Below are 18,432 nucleotides of genomic sequence, written 5' to 3'. Positions count from 1 at the left end.
AAAATCCCCCCGGAATCCGTTGCGTAATATTTAACTTCTAAGACGAAACTTGCAAAGAAAACTTTCACAAATGAAATGAAAGCCTAAAGTTGTCTGAGTCTGAAATTGTTTCGGTTATTTTCTCTTGAGTATTCCCTCAACTGGACCCGCTAACTCTGATCCCGCAGTACCAGTTAAGTGATGGTAAGTGAATAGACTCAATTTTCAAAAAAAAAAAAAAACAGAAAAAATATTGTATGAAGACAAAAAAAAATTAATATCATACTAATCCACTTCAGCTTGGCCATTTTGGATGGCCAGCCACTAACCCAAATAGTGCTGGCTGGATGTCGTCGTCAAGGAGATAATATCTGCTAATAATAAGAGACGTATTAAGTGGAGAACAAAAAGCATGTAAGCAGAATCTGGTCTCCAACATTCTCTTGCTGGGGAAGAAATGGGGAAATCTCAAGTGACAACGGATTTGAAGAGCAATGCCAAGCGGGACTAGTTCCCTGAATACTCCCCTTTCAACATTCAGTACAAGTCCGTACAAGTTGTACCGCTTTTAGCAAAATAGTTTCTACTTCGGAGAGAAAAAAGATTCTGTTTTCTGCTGTAGTTGCTTGTGGTTCTTGTTGAAAATTAAATAACTATTCTTGCACGTATTATAAGTACAACAACAGTTTGTCAGGATGGAATTATATTTTTTATATTTTCTCCATATAACGTTGTCATATTCCTATTTATACCAAACGTAAATTAGCACATAACATTTTCTTTATTAATAACAAATTTGTATAAATCCAATAACAGCCATTGAGAAAATTTTTGTTGTCAATTCTGGTTGCCCTCGTCGCTGCACAATATTTTGTTCAACTGCTCAAGTGTCGTAATTATTCGGCGTTTTGCAACAGCTCCATGAACAACTATATCATCAACAATTCGCCCGTCATTAAAGCACAAACTAGCAAGAAGAAACTTCTTCACAGTCTCACCAAATCCCCCACTTTACTCTCGTAATGAAAATAAAACAAAAAGGTCCGCATCACATATGCACAAGCGACACAGCCTGTCCTATATAAAACTTATTCTTTTCAAAGTTACTGACACTTTTAGAGGAGCTAGTCGAATTTACGAGCAAACTTGCCACTTACTATCTGTCACCCGGACTTGAACAAAATAGATCAGGGGAAGTTTTGGATTCTGGAAACTTCTTAGAGCGATGGCTCCCTATATACTTGGCAATTGGACAAATGAAGTTAAGTTTTTTAAGTTGACGTTGATTAGTCGATCTTTACCGATGTGAATACACAAGGAATATTTATTCACATCGTAAAGGATGGTAATTGTTTTTTTTTTTTTAAAGCAGGTTAAAGTTTTGCTGCCATTGGTATCCAACAGGTAATGTACCGAAGCCTATGGATACCTGTCTCAACACTAGGGTTAAAACGCGCGCGATGTCGACCCTAATAGAATATTTTTGCGCCATTAATAAAGAAATCCATTAATACTATTTATCTATTTTAAAAAAAATACGATCTCTTTACCATTTGCACACTTGGTAGATAAAGAACTGCTATTAGCAGATAAAACAATAACACTTTTTTCGTGTCTGATAGTGTCCACTAAAGTAAAAAGAAGTGACACTGGAAGAAATCAATCCATCCATGTTATATAGACCGAAAAGAAAGACAGATAATTGTTGTAAACTTAATATTAAATTTTATCATATCATTTGGTCTAAATAATTAAAGTTTGTGTTTTCAACTCAAGTTGCTAAGTCTCGACCGCAAGACGTATGAATTAGTACAGCTCTCGACAATTCAGTAACATTTATGAATCCTAAATTAGCAACAGCTGCGTCCAAATTCACTGAAGTTTAATCTATGTGCACTAGAACCACCGCAAAAGTAATTTTTTGGGGGTAAGGAATTACTTTTGCGGTAATTCAGAAGACAATTGGACTGATGCAGAACTTTTTGAGTTTGTGCGTTTATTTGTATGGAAGTGTACCTAGCCATGCGTTATGACTCCATTCGTCCTTACGTATACGTGCTATATATATATATTGTATATATAGCACACTTATTATTAAAAAAAACTTTTACAGAACAAAATATATTTTTGCATAGATGACTGAATATCATATTACAATAATAATAATAAAAAATAACTAACACATAATAATGATGTAGAGACATTGTAATTATCTGTCCGTATCTGCTTACAAAATGTTTGCAAAAATAAATCCTGTATATATAACCTATACTTTATTCAGAGCAAGAAATTCTGCGCAGATATTCAATGTGTGGAAACCAAACTTGAAAACAAACAAAAAACAACATCCTTTTTTGCTTATAATTAAGTTAACTGTTTTCTTAACAGCCAGCATGTGTTTTTGAATTCGGAACTATACTTGAGAACTCCTCGTTTGGTAGTTCTTACGAGGATTTTAGAATGAAATTTCTTCCAAAATATTCGTCCTTTCTAAAGTTTTTGCACTAATTAATTCTGAGAATTTTTCCGTTGTAGAATATTCCGAAGCTGAAGCGTCTAGAATTTTCATTTTGTTTTAATATCAGCAATGCGGTATAGCGCAAAATAGGACATAAAACATCCGCGTGACATGGTTCGTTTTTAAAATGCAAATCACCAAGAGAAATATAGTAGTTTCAACAATACTTGTTAGTTGGAGTGGATTTGTTTTGACGTTAAAATATTTGCTTATAATTAGGCACGTAACTCATGCATTTGACTAATTTACAGTCACGACACGTGACACAGCATTGGTTCAAATTCTACCTTAGAAACTGGGTCATATCTTACTTTTTTAAAAATTAAAATCGTGGACAATAAACGAAAATTCTATTGACAAAATTTGAATATGAAATGGAACTGTCGTTTTGTTCTTTTTATTAATTTCGTTCACGTCTTTAATTGTCAGTTCACGTTTCATTTCTTTGTGATTATTATATGTATATGAACAATTTATAAAACATATACGATTTTTGTAATAAAATCTCCTATATAAGATTCTATTCGGAAGGAGTTTTCGCCCTGACACTAGATTTAAAGCAGTGAAGAATGAAATAGGTATATCGGTTCCCGTCCAAGCCTGAATCTTTTACAGAAATGCAACACTACTGGACAAAGTTTCCTGATAGCGACTCATGGTACAATAATAACTTACTATCGCGTTTTCTGAACTGCGAACCGGTCAAGCGTGTGTTTAGTCTTTATGTCTTCTAGTTATGTGACGTTCGAACAAAAATTGTTTTCTAGTGTTTTTAAAACAATTTTTATTCGAACGTAACATAACTTTTTTAATATACATAATTTTAACCTAAACTACTTTATACAACTAAAATAAATACAAAAATAAACTAATAAAAACAAATTATTTAAAAAAAAAAAACAAATTATTTATTTAAATTTACAAAAATGCCAGTCCCTGCAATTCGTTACCTTGAGGTAACGTGCTCAAAAGGCTGACAGCATTGCCACGTCGAATGGCAATGCTTAATCTCTTAAAACATATATATATTAATACCTAGTAGTTATCTCTCTCATGTTTTGTCTATACGAAAGCAATCTATTTATTGTTGTTTTTTAACCCCCGACGCGAGGGGTATTATAAGTTTGACTATTAAGTTTGTCTGTCTGTGTACGTGGCACCATAGCTCACCAACGGGTGAACCGATTTGGATATGTTTTTTATCTATTTGATAGCTAATTTTTATGCGGTAGTTCTTAGATATGTTTTATCAACATCGGTTCAGCCGTTCTTTAGTTTAGTTTATAATTTGTCTAACAAAAAAAACTTGTGTTATGCGGGTTATTAACACATGTTGTGGATAACAACAGAAAAAAAAGAAAGTTTTGAATTTTTGTGATTTGTCCGTCCTACTATCAGATCTTGCTGATCACTACTATTAATTTAAATGCGAAAGTTTTTGAGGAAGGTATGTGTGTATGTTTGTTACTCTCACACGCGAAATCGCCTAGACGGATTGTTATGAAATTTGGTCGGTTAGAACATAACCTGGAATAACACATAGAGTACACTTTTTTCCCGAAATTTTCAGGAGAACGAAGCTCCGGGACGCAGCTAGTAATGATATATATATATATATATATATATATACTACAAAATTGCTCGTATTCGCAAAATCTAAATGCAGTTATATATAGAATATTATAATACGCCTTCGAAACTATGAAGGGAGAATAGAATAATGGTTCTGTATGAATAATGACCATGTTTTTGTCTCTACTCCAAATGGATCGGATATACTAAGGGTACATATGTTTAACATAGCCATTCTTACATATTATGTTATTGTTATGATGTACTTATTTGTTACGAAATGTTTACCCGCAACTTCGTCAGCGTAGAATATAGTTCTGACTGCATAAAGATATTTTTGTGATTAAGTTCACTAATGTCTTGGATCAATATTTTTCTGTAATAGCCAAATATGTCGTTTTTTCAACATAATTTTCTCTTGCAAAATTTCACCCTTACACCATTATCGTGATTAAGTGGTTAATTTCTGGAAAAAAAAGCAATACGAGCACACTCTATGTCTGGGTTTCACCAATCAACTTTGACGTTAATTGTAACCTATTACGCTATTTTGTCTAAACGACGATGGCGCCGGTTAAAGCTAACGTCAAAATTTATTAGTGCAACTCACCCTAATAGATTCTTTTAAAATTCACAACGTCATTTCAAACAAATTGCCGCATCAAAATGCGATTGAATTCAATTCGCACAAAAATAAGAACACTATGTATCACGTAGCAACACTGAATTCTCGACAAACAACGCTCTATTCATTTAATAGCCTAAATTGCAATTCAAATCCGGTCGTCAGCCCAGCAAAACGGGTTTACGACCGTTTTTATCACATCGAGTAAATTGTTTTAAAATTGACTCGAATCTATTCATTCTAACGCTGCGTTCCGTACAATTTGTACATTCTTGAAAATGTTTTCTTTATTACATCTAAATCGTTTTTCTTTATTACATCTAAATCGTTGGATAAGGTAATACAGATACATACAGCATATTAATCACACGTATTAATCACAACTCACACTTACCTTTAGTCGAAAACCTCCTAATTCTTATAAGCATCCCTAAAGAGGCTTGATGTTGTTAGGCAGCCGGTTGTGACAGCAAAGCCAAATCTTCAAAATTTAATTATTGATTTTTGGATGTCACAGCTCCGAATACAGCCGGAAACATGAGAGTAAGAGAGTAACTAAGAAAATAAGCCTAAAAACTATGAAATAGGCAAGTTTTCCGTGATTTTATCATTATACCATGTAAGTAGGTGGCAAAGCCTCGTCAGCACCAACTTTACTCATAAACATATCTCAGCCTTTACAAAGTTACAGAGTATTAAAGGTATTTCGCCAACTACTGTAAAGTTTTACAGGTATTTACTGTACATTGTAGCAAAAGACTGAATTTCTTGGAATTAATATATGAGTGCATTAAGTAAAAGTTTATTTAATAGCCAAATAAAAAAAAACCTAGATTCAATTAAAAAAAACCTATATTCATTTCGCTACAACTTTTAAACGGCTACACCGATTTTGATGTAAGCATAAAAATTTGCTATCAAATATAAAAAAACACATCAAAATAGGTTCACCCGTTAATGAGACACTACGGTGACACGTACACAGACAGAGAAATAGACAGATACACACACACTTACCGGTCAAACTTATAACACCCCTCTTTTTGCATGGAGGGTTAAAAATCAAATAAACTGGGTAGGTATCTAATATCTATCTGTCTCCCTCTCACTGCCACTTGACTAGGAGCTGCCACTACACTATACTAAATGTCTTCTCCACTCTTACATTACCGTCTTCGGTATCGTAAGATAACCTTGACTTTCAAGGAAATATTATAAAACGTTATTTTATTTTTTTAACAAATATAACTTTTTACAGAGAAAAAGGCATCTTCACGTTATGGGTTTTTCTCATTGAGACAAATTATCGTGAGGCGACGCGTCGCAAAATAGACCTTACTAGAGACCCGGATTTGCTTGGTCTAATAGGCTGTTTTGTACTACTTAACCTTCGTCAATAAAAATGGGTAAGCACTCCTGGAGTGCCGACAGAAGTGAAAAATAAGAATTAACGTTTTGCAGTTTTGATCAGATGCGAATTTAACATTTTCTACACATCACAAAAGTACACAATGCCGCTAAAGAAGTTTTCACTTCAATAAATTATCTCAACAACAATTAAAACTACACCAAAATCTGTTGCGCGGCTTAAAAAAGCAGGCTCAGAAACAGCCAGACGCGGCGGGTGACTTCATTTCATACTATGTTGTGATACAGGACTCAGCCACATTAATCTGTAGGGACTCATGTGTTGTATACCGTACCTACTAAAAGCTGACGCTGCAAATGTTTATGTATCGGAGTGCGTTCGAGCCAGTAGTTCCCCGCACGTCATTAGATATAGGCGCTAACTGCATAAATTCTGTGTATCTGTATAACCTAAATATAGTGAGTTGTACTTCTGTGTTTTGGACGGTATACCCGGACTTTCGTGAACTGCATTCACTGGTTTCATTAGAACATCCTTCTTACACTCTGAACTCTTAAATAGACATGCACATTAACATTCGTACTTAAAGAACAGTAACTCAGATCAAGCGTACACGTCTATACTTTTGATATTGTCGCATTGCGTCGCATCGTACCGCTCATATATCCGTTCACCTCAATGAGGACGTGGGGTTATGGTGTAAAAAACGTAGGTACATACTTGACGTCGTCAAAGACAAAGTATATATTCTGAAATTGAACATTAAGTCTCATGGGAATATAGTGACAAAAGGGAATTTAACCAAAATTTTGAATTTACCATTTAATTTTACATGTAGTGAGTAAGTAACTGGAGTCACTTTGACAGTTTACACCAGACGAAATTACTAACATTACATAAGTAATTACCACGTTCTAAAAGTACCACTCGAAATGACAAAGCAATTAGTGCGAAATGATCAAGAATCAACCCTAAGGACAGGGGTTTAACATCGATTTTGGAATGGGAGGGATATTTTTGAAGCCACTACTGGAATGATGGTATATTATGCTGCCAATTTTAGTGCGTCCACTAGAAAGTATACGTGAGTATATATATATATATATTATAATCCTACATAGTCAAAAAGTTGATTGTTTTTTCTTTCATGACTTTTATTTTTTTAGTAATTCATAAAGATGTTACATGAACAATATAGAAAAATATTTGGATTCCTCCAAGGAATTTGAAAGACGCATATAATATCTATGCGTGCGAATGGTCTTACAACTGTCAAATACCTAGGCTCGAGGAAGAAAGAGAAAAAAGAACCTAAAAAATAGAGTCGTTGAGATGTTGAAAGAGATAGAGATAGATAATAATAAGTAAAGTGAAGAATCTACCAGTTTTCGCTACTTAAAATCTTTGAAGCGTTCCCAAATATTTATGTTACAATATACATTTCGTACGAGAAAATAGTGATATATTTTCTCCTGATATTCCACATAATATTCCCTAAATTAAGACTTAATTTCATGAAGTTGGATGGAAAATTTTACTTTAAATATGACAGTTTCCTCGAACCTCCTTTGATGGTTGACTATTAAAAGGTAATGAAGTCGTGATTAGAGAAACTTTGATCTAAATACTAATAACTCAAAAACTTCTGAAATAAAGGCGTTTTGAGAAAATCGAGTAAACAATATCATTTTTATAGAAATAACTAAACGAACTTACGTAATAGAAGACATTCTATTTGGCATTTCTTATTGATGTGATTTTATTACTTGCATCAATTTCGTTGTCGTCAATTTTGAGGTTAACCTGCACGCCGTCGTTGTTTACATGAAATGGCTTAACTCACAATACACAATCGCAGGCAGAGCCCGTGAACCACATAGCTATCAAGCTCCTCAAAGTCTACAAAAATAAAAAGGCTATTTACTAAATCTGCTGTACATTGAAGCTATTTCTTGTTCCATGTTCAAATTAACTTTTCCCGCGCAGCCCTAGTTTTGATTTATTTTCAAAATGGCCGCCATAGGCCGGGAGTCGGCATTTTGTAAAACTTTCTCCGCTTCATTTATCTGAGACAAGCTAAACTTGGGATAAGAAATTTGTATGATTAATCTTATACCCAGTTAATCCTGTTTTTGTTAGCCGTGCAGATTAATTATATTTAGTCCGAGTATCAAATAAAAGGCCATGGCAATAAAGTAATCGAGTTAAATTTCTATGTGAAAAGGAGCAGCGCTTTTCATACTTCGATTGGTTTGTCAAATTGTTTTATTAATCTAAATATCTGTTTTCCATGAAATAACTGGGCTTTTGTCCAGCAGTGGGACTTAAACAGCTAATTTTAAAAAATATATTTTATAGTACAATACTTACATGTAGGTTTAGAACAACTGTCTGACAGAAACTGACATTTGAATTTGATGATTGACCGCGTGTGTCAAATCGGTGACCAATGGCAACAGAGCTTTAGACCTATGGATTTCATAAGTACTTGTACGGAGTACCTACTAATTCCATGGTTGGACGTCCTAGGTGCTGACGTCTGTCCGTTGTTCAGAAAACCCTCATTAAAAAACTTATTCATAACTAAAATCCATCTGAAGCAAAAGCTGAATGTTCGACGGCGCTGTCTGCAGTTTGTTGAACTTCAAAAACCGTTTATTTCCTCGCAGTGAAACTTGAGCCGGCTCTTAATTGTCTCTTAACTATATTTGATGTAAGTTCCAGTAGAAAAAGTGGAATTAATTGACGCTTCTTTAAGACTGCTGGTTTTATATTAAACTCTGAAACGGCCCATAGGGACTTTTTGCTCTTGCGAATTTCTGGGATAGTGAACTCTCTGCTTAAAGAATAAGTATTGCTATTCAACCGCTGGTCTAATGTTAACCCTCCTTGGGAATGCTAATGTTCCTTATCAGCTACCTAGCTATGTGTTCCTTAGTCGCCTCATAAAAAATCCAAGGGATAATACATGGTTCTATTTTAGGGCGGAAGCAGGCCACGAATAAAAATCAACATATTTTAGTAAGTCGGTCGAATGCTTAAGTGTAAAGGTGTGTTGCATCAGTCACTATCAGCTTTGACGTTAACTTTAACCTGCGCACTGTCGTTTAGACAAAACGGCGTACTATACTTTTTTCTACGCAGGTTAAAGTTAACGTTAAAGTTGACTGGTGCAATCCACTCTAAGAGATTTAGCAACTAGTCAAAACTACGCTCATTTAGAATTCAGATCAAGTGCGGGGATGTTGGAACGCATTTTTTTATCCAACTGGATAATGTTCGCAATAAAACCTTTGAAATGGCTGCCTTTATCGCGTCTACACAAAATAGTGTTAAGTTTTCAGGTTTCACCTCTCTCTCCCATCCTCGCGTGTTGCATCCGGAGCTATGAAGCCCCCAAAGCTCAGGTAGCGTAAAAAAATTGTCATTATTTAATGACAATTTTTTAGAAGACTTGCCAACTCACTTTGGGAATGCCATCGTTATCTAGCTGCCTAGTTGTTAAGGCTTTGTGTCTTTTAGTCGCCTCATACGACGTCTACAGGAGGATATGTTGTGGTCTAATTCTAGGATGGAACCACACGCCGCGCTTTTCAAGTTTCATGTAAAAGGGGGTAATGGGAGGTACTTAAGCGAGAATTAAATACACTGTAATTTCAAAACAAAATATTTATTGCAATCACTATATGTTTACTATGTGTTTTATTGCATATGGTTGCAACATAAAATCAGGCCCTTCACTAGTTTGCTGGCATTTGATGACCTCGGTGGCGCAGTGGTAAAGTTCTTGCTACTGAACCGAGAGGACCCGGGTTCGATCCCCGGTCGGGTCATGATGGAAAATGATCTTTTTCTGATTGGCCCGGGTCTTGGATGTTTATCTATATATGTATTTGTTATAAAATATAGTATCGTTGAGTTAGTATCCCATAACACAAGTCTCGAACTTACTTTGGTAGCCCCAAAGTAAGTTCGAGACTTGTGTTATCATGATTGATACTCAATCTGTGTGATTTATCCTAATATATTTATTTATTTATTTTACCTAACATAAATATTTACTTCAACATTACGATAGCTGTTATTTACTGACCGGCTGAATGCTTAAGACTGAAGGAAAGAATAGTTGACAATGTTTAATAACTGGAGAGACTAGACATAACCGCGGGCAGATCCAAGCCCATCAGTTAGTATCATTATTCAAATAAATAATAATATTTTTATTCTCTTCTCAAGACTTCTCAAGTTCTCAATCTCAGATAAAACCGTCGAGAGTTCATTGACTTCATCCATATGGTTATCCCATCGGGGATTCTTGTAAAGATTTAAAAAACAATCTGGTTACAAAGTAGTGCGGATACAGAAATGAGATGTTATAAAGCCACGATTCTGCAAGCGTTTACTAACAAGTTTGAATATTTTTTTAATCACACAGATTGAGCTGGCCCCAAAGTAAGTTCGAGACTTGTGTTATGGGATACCTAACTCAACGATACTATATTTTATAACAAATACATATATTGATAAACATCCAAGACCCGGGCCAATTAGAAAAAGATCAATTTCCATTATGACCCGACCGGAAACGAACCAGGGACCTCTTGGTTCAGAGGCAATCACTTTACCACTGCGCCACCGAGGTCGTCTACGTTATATTTGTATATTCAGTTCAAATATTTCAAGCTAAATTAAATCTATTCCATCAGTCTATAAGAGACATTTTACACATGGATGCATAATGATATCCTAGGAGTAACATGATAAGATGTGACGAAGTTGTTTATCATAACGTACATCTGGCATCGATTACCAGCGAGAAAACTTGTGTTAACAGCTTACACTAACATTATATTTTACTCTTGTATTCAGTTTCAATGACAATATGTACAAAACTATGATAAATATGACCTTTATTCAAAGTTAGGTTTTTAACGAGGTTCAGTGCATGACTAGGTCACGGTTTAATTGTACCAAAAATCTGCAAACTTTTAACTAACTTATCTGTCAAAAATATTTCAAAACATTTTACAAATTATAATGATTTATTGCTATGCTGTATCATATATTCATTCTTTATTTTGTACCCAGTTCAATGACCTCTGTAAAGCAAAACAAAGGTTTCTCTAAATAATGAAATCAAAAGAACTCTAGAAAAAGAACTTAATGTTAGCAGTTTATTACAAACGGGTGATTCCTCTCAATAGGGTTGAATATATTGGTGTGTAGAGGCAAAACACTTGAGGCTAATCAATTTTACGTGTACGAGGGTGCCGTTAAATGGATGTAAGTTCGTGTAAAAATTTGTCTTGCAACTTTTACGCAATATAAAATACAGGAATGTAAAGTGTAACATATACACAGTTTATAATATTTCAATATAAATCTTTTTGTACCAAAATTCTCACGCGAGCGAAGCCCCAGGGCGGAGCTAGTTAGATATATTTCTAAGATGCTAATGTAAATAATTACAAAGATGATGCTAGGTACAAAGATGCTTCATGATGAAGGTGTCGACGCTATGATGTGCTACTAAATGCCTACGATCTGCTACGAAATGCCTACGATCTGCTACGAAATGACTACGATCTGCTACGAAATACCTACGATCTGCTACGAAATGCCTTCGTTCTGCTACGAAATGACTACGATCTGCTACGAAATGCCTTCGTTCTGCTACGAAATGCCTTCGTTCTGCTACGAAATGACTACGATCTGCTACGAAATGCCTTCGTTCTGCTACGAAATGACTACGATCTGCTACGAAATGACTACGATCTGCTACGAAATGACTACGGCGCTACATTGTTTCGTAGTCGAATAGATGTTTTTTGATTTAAGAATCAACTATTTCTCGACATTTCCCAGATTTTTGTTTTCAAATCTTCTTTGTATTTAACATAAATATTTTTATTGAAACACATTCTACAAAAAGTAGTCTAGATCACGTCTTCACATCAATAATCACTTCAAACCAAAATGGTCTGTTTTAACGTTAAAGAAGGACAAACACCGTTTCACATTTAATAATATTTTTTATGATTTAAGCTACAAACTACAAATAAGCATTATACCTACGGCTCAGCTGAAAAAAGTTTGCTTTCTCAGCTCATTATAGTTGTCGGCCATCTTGTTTCATTTCGTTTTATTTTCGCAACCTCACGATTATATTGTAGCCGAACTGTAGCCGAGGGTTTTTCTCACTTACGAAGAAGTCGGGTCTAACTAGACGAACTCATTATTTTTCGACTTTATACTTTTGAAAATTTATTCGTTTTGAAAATTATATCGTCCACGATTGGAATTAAAATATGCCATACAAATACATACTATTTATACGCCGTAATCCAACGACAAAACAGAGTTCTACTAATATTATAAATGCGAAAATGTATGAGGATGTATGTACCTTTCACGGAAAATCTACCGGATGGATCGTTAAGAAGTTTGGTAGAATATAACCTGAAAGAACACATAGGGTAACTTTTTATCCCGAAATTCCCACGGGAGCGAAGCCCCATGATGCAGCTATATCCTTCTCCGTACAAGTAACTATATGTATGCGAAATGTCGGGGTCAAAAAGCGTTTTAATTATACTCTAATAATAACAAAAATATATAAATGCAATCACTTAATGAAATACGATAATCAAGATTAATTGATAAATTTTGTTTATTTTTAATTTTGTGTAACATAAGTTACTAAAAAAAAAAAAAGTAAAAGTATTAGAAGTAACATAAGTGAATGCATTTATACATTTTATTTTATACACAGTCAAGAATCAATAGAAGTATCCAGCCAGTAACTTTCCATTTAAAAAACGAAAACATCATTACCATTTTCAATTTAAAAAACGAATCGCATTAAAAACCCTATTAGAATCAACCGCAGATAAAGTAGACAAAAACAACGAAACCTATTTTGGGAATAGACAATTTTTGGACCGGCTCCAAACAAAACGCAACAAGTCTATGATAAAATCTCCAGTGGTTCAGATATCATGAATATACATGGGCTACGGACGCGATGCCGTCGTCAAACTTTGTTTTCAATTTGCTGTGAAGTGACTTGAAAGGAAGCTACTCATTCGCTTACTATGTTGAATGGTAAATTGTATTTAGTGCAAAGATTATTATGGTGATAGCAATACTATACGTGACTCTGCTTCTATGAGAATTTTGTAATACAAAGATTTTATGAGAACAGAATACAAAGAATGTTATATGCACAGAATAAAAAAAATATCCTGTATATTATATAAGCTTTGTCCGGACTTTGACTTATAGTATATAGTAAGTAGCAGGTGCCTGTAGACGACTTAAATCAAATTTGACATCAAAGTCATCAAACACACACGAGATGCAAGCAACACACACACACAAGCAAGCAACTACTAAATTCGTAAAAAGAATTAAAACAAACAAAGGCGATATATACTGGAAAAGTTACTTTAAAAATCGAAAACCCGTTTGATACTGGTTGCACAAAAAGATAAATATACTTTTATTTGACGCTAAAACATTTTCAATTGAACTCCTAGACCATAAAACTGATTTCGGCAATAGTGTCGAGTAAATGGCTAAAAGGACCGATAAACAGCCAAAACACTAAACCGATGTTTTGTGACTCATTACACTCAAAATCCCTGAAATGACAAGCGAAAATTGAAGCTTAAAATAATAGTCTTAAGACATAAAATAGATTGTGAATGCTCCACCACGATTTTATTGTAAATCTCGGCTGTGACAGTCTCCATAAAATTTCGAAGTATCTTTGTTATAGTATATGGTATGGAGTTAGATAAATAGGCCAAAACAAACTTTTAAGTGTCATTTGCTCATATTTTTGACCTCTGACGGCAGGATACAAGATTAACGTGTCCGTGGCATAACAGCTGCCAGACGGCTGAATCGATTTAGATTTAGTATCTTTTATTGATAGATAATTTAATCGAGTGTTCGTCTAAATATGGATTCAGACATTTGTTCCTTTTGTTAGTGGACTGTATTTTGTGGTGCTGGCTTAGGTTCGTCGTTGAGGAGAATTATTATATAATTAAATTGCAGGCTTTAGTTAGACGATGCTTTTATTTTGGCACACACTGGAAGAGAGAAAAAATGATACATACAATGTTGCCAGTATTACAATTAAACTTAATGTTGCTAGTCGCAACCACAACTAAATTTTCTTAGTTTTGAAATTGAAAATTACGACCTTAAATTGTTGTTCACATTATTCATATATATTTCATAGAATCGCGTACAGTGAGCTTTAAAAAGTACCATCCTCGTATTATGAGGTTTTAAATAAACTCTCTGCCGTGGACTTCCCTAGGAACTACAACATGAAGTTCAAAAAAGGGCTTGATAAGATTTATTTAAGACTGGTAAAGTGGTACTGGTATTGCAGGCGTCCTTAGGCTGCGGTGATCAAATCCAAACAAATGAGTAGATTATGCGTTTTAAAAATATCAGTAACCATAGTATGGCCCTTTGATTCGGCTTACGTATTTGAAAGTTCGACAAAGTCGAACCGTTATGGCATTTGTGAAATGAAAAGGATTTGTTTTATAGTTTTTCGATATTGCTCCAGCGGACCAAGTTTGGAGATCATCGTTGAACGCGGCGCGGAATTGTTAATGCGAATGAAAATGTTGAGAATTTTAACTGTTATTGTAAATGAAAACTTTTCACTGTTAAGTTTGTTTTGTGTTTGTATGGAAATTGTACAAGTTCCTAGTCTACAAAAGAAGCCTGTGTGATATTTTTATTTTATTGTGGTTAGAATTGTGAACGTAAAGCTAGTGTAATACATTTGTGGTGGAACATTTTTATTAATTTATTTTATTTCTTGGCGAAAATTACAAAATTTTCAACGTTAAAATGGCTGACGATGGCGTTAATAGGATTGCACAACATAACGTTAAGTTATATGAAAAATTGAATTTTTCTCGCGTAAATTCCTCCGATTCTAACCTAATATTTTCACCAACGTGTTGAAATTTGAATTTCGAACTGAACGTTCTGATTTCAAAAGTATGTTTTTAAAGCATCGGTCTCTGGAGTATTATGGCAGGATAAGCGCTTCAATCGCTGTTTTGCATACCGCTATTACGGGCGATTTCAGCGTTGAAATCGCTGAAATCCCAGAAGGATCCTGACCCGTTCCGTTTCGCCTTTTTATCCGAAGTGTTGCAGTTTCGTTTGCATCTTATAAAAGGTCTTGTGTGCCAGTACGAAATGAGAATATTTTAACGATATCTATGTAAAATATCTGCTCTTGAAAGTGTTGAGCAAATAATGCATTAAGATCCAAATCTAAATAGGATTTTAAAATTAATAACTTATTTATTTAGTTTTGTATTTAGAAAACCTACGTTCGATTAAAAATAAAAAAATTGGACAGTATTTTTAGATTTTCACGCTTTGTCTTAAAACGCTTGTTTTAAGTTTCGACATATAAATAATAGAAATAGATGAAGAATGTAAAAACTAGCTAGTTTACTTAAGTTACTGCAACGTAAGGTGAATGAGTATGTCTTCCCAAGTAAATGAAATACTTGCACAAAAAAAGGTCGGGCCGTGACAAACTTTTATTTAAAAATAAACTTTAAGTTGCAATTAGGATGATCGACTCGACGAAAAAGATGAATGAAATACTTTTATTTTAATAAATCAGTTGAATCAAAAAAGTATACACCGCAGCATAGTACCTAATTTAAGCTGCTAATATCAAAACCAACAAAACATATTTGCCTCAATTCTTAAAAAAAAAAACTTAAAAAAAAACATTCACGTCAAACGATCCGAATAGAATGGCGCCTAGTGTTTCTTCGCAAAATTGTGCAATTTATTGAGAAACCAAATAAATGGCCGTAATTCTCTCTCAACTTCGCATCACGGACCTCTTGGGAGTGTTTCAGAAAACACAGATAAAATAAACTGGCTTTATAAACATAGATTCTTTTGTCGCTCCTCCCGAGGACGATTTTGGGAAAGTTTAAAATGACATTCTCACGAAAGTGGACACTAAATGTAGTTAGGTAAATCATTCGAGTAGTTTTGTCGCTGAAACTATTGTAGATACGAGATGAGACTCACAAATAAAAGGAGACATATTATAGTCGTATTCCTCATAGCTGGAGGGTTTGGTATGAATTTTCATGGCTTATGTGAAATGTAAAGAACAATTATTTACAACGTAACGGAATATATACGACAATAATCAGTAGCGTTTTGTTTTTAATTGTTTTTGGCTAATCAGCCATAAAATCGAGCCAAAATACACATAGTTTAATAAACTTGACAGAAAATCTGATCGATCCAAAATACTCTTCGAAAAAATACACATACAATTTAAATACATTTTTTTTTTTGTTTTGGTTCATATTGACAGATACAATACAGATTCTACAATACATCCCGTTTGAAAATCGAAGGTTTCGAAAAAGAAAATAAACGTGCCAGTATCTCCGCTCGTTTTAAACAGACGCGGCCTAAGCCTGTCGGGCGGGATAAAAATGTAATCCGGAACAAAAGTGGAAATTCCACTGGCCGCAATGCGACAGCAACGGGTTACACGGAAGTTATCTTGTTCCTACGTGGACAGGTCAGGATCCAATAATAATTTTACTCTTATAAAAATGTACCTACTTTCCTATTCAACTGAAATAGACACATAATGGAAAACTGCCTTCGTGTAAAATGGAGAACATAACTACTAGCTACTTTATGCCAAGAATATTGTATGTTTTAATACTCATATTATGTTTATATTGTCAACTTTTTTTTAAATATTTATTTCACATATAAAGAACAAATATATATAGTACATAATATAAGAACACTGACAAAAACCACAGAGGTTTGTCCACAGTGAGCATCAACGTCAGCAGTTGTTGGAACACCAACATTAAAAGTTTGTTTTTTTTTTATATTTAATTTTTTGGTTACGGCAACATTGTCTGTATCGATTTTTTTCTCTCTTGTTCGTTCTCCCTCTAATAAACGGTCACGTTTCTCCGTAGCTCCTGGATTTTTATTTTTACCAGCCTAAATCTACAGTCCGCTATAATTCATATTTTACATTTTTATTCAGCAGTAGTATAAAATATTTTGTATTAATCACTTAACAGTAATAAAAGTAACTCTTTTAGTTGCACATATCCAGGGACTAAACTGAGTCAACCGCCAACGCAATAGCACGGACTTCAACTCAATTTCTCACCAGCTCAATCGTTATTTACCGGACTCAGCGAACAAAACTGTCTTTGTCTTCGACCCAAGAACATGAGCATACCCCCGAACAGACACCAGTTCCCGCCGGTCGTTACTTCATTTCCCCCATCGCGTGTCCCAATAAAATAATAATAAAATAAATAATAAATATATTGGGACAAAACACACAGATTGAGCTAGTCCCAAAGTAAGTTCGAGACTTGTGTTATGGGATACTAACTCAACGATACTATATTTTGTAATAAATACATATATAAATAAACATCCAAGACCCGGGCCAATCAGAAAAAGATCATTTTCCATCATGACCCGACCGGGGTTCGAACCCGGGACCTCTCGGTTCAGTGGCAAAAACCTTACCACTGCGCCACCGAGGTTGTCAAACACTAACGTATGCACTAACGAAATGCTGTTAAACAGCTTTATTTGTGAATTTTTAGGGAACCATAGATATTTATTTTTGCTCATCATTCTACACAAGATACACTCACCATTCTTAGCAGCCATAGCTCCCAGCGCAGCCCCGAGCAGCACCAGCAGCGTGGGCAGCATGCTGACCGCTGTCACTCACCGTCACATCACATCACTCACAACACTCACTCGTTCGCACGCACATCACTAGTTGCACGGGAAACATAACCTCATTTGGTCATCTGGAACAAAAAGTTTTTAGGTTAATATTTTAATTGTAGCGCATTGGCGCGAAAAACGTTGTTAGGGTTCCGTACCTAAAGTGTAAGGGGATATTACGAGAATTCATATGTTTATTCAACTGTCAACGGGCTGTATCTTTACAGTGATAGACTGTTGAAATTTTTCATAGATCGTGTATTTTTGTTGCAGTTTCAAATATTAAAACACAGAATAAAAAAAAAACAAACGCAATGAATAAACGAAAATGTATTTTCTTTCTTTGTGTTAAAACAGGAATCACCATTTGCAATAGTGATAAAGCGGATGCTGGGCTGCGATGCTCAACAGCATCTGGGAAAATTTTCATATAAGGGAGAGGAATCACCATTTGCCTCTATACAAAATGGAGTAGAAATAAAAAAAATCGCTTGTGTTTACTTTGATCTCAACATAACAAAACTAGAGGCACTCGAAATGAACAGCAAGAAAGTCGTATTGTCA

General features: G+C 34.6%; 1 protein-coding gene across 5 annotated transcripts in view; it reads right to left on the bottom strand.

The window, feature by feature from the left end:
* The window catches only part of side-VII (sidestep VII), a 296,254-nt gene that overhangs the window by 165,139 nt on the left and 112,683 nt on the right, over nt 1-18,432 (bottom strand). For all 5 annotated transcript variants that reach the window (XM_053757663.2, XM_053757665.2, XM_053757667.2 and 2 more), the window contains exon 2: nt 17,790-17,951. In XM_053757663.2, the coding sequence (XP_053613638.1) occupies nt 17,790-17,850 (61 nt within the window). In that variant the 5' untranslated portion in view covers nt 17,851-17,951. The remainder of the gene's footprint in view (nt 1-17,789; nt 17,952-18,432) is intronic.

The sequence above is a fragment of the Plodia interpunctella genome, chromosome 17 (genome assembly GCF_027563975.2).
Source record: "Plodia interpunctella isolate USDA-ARS_2022_Savannah chromosome 17, ilPloInte3.2, whole genome shotgun sequence".
NCBI lineage: Eukaryota > Metazoa > Arthropoda > Insecta > Lepidoptera > Pyralidae > Plodia > Plodia interpunctella.
This window is presented reverse-complemented; position numbering and strand designations above follow the sequence as displayed.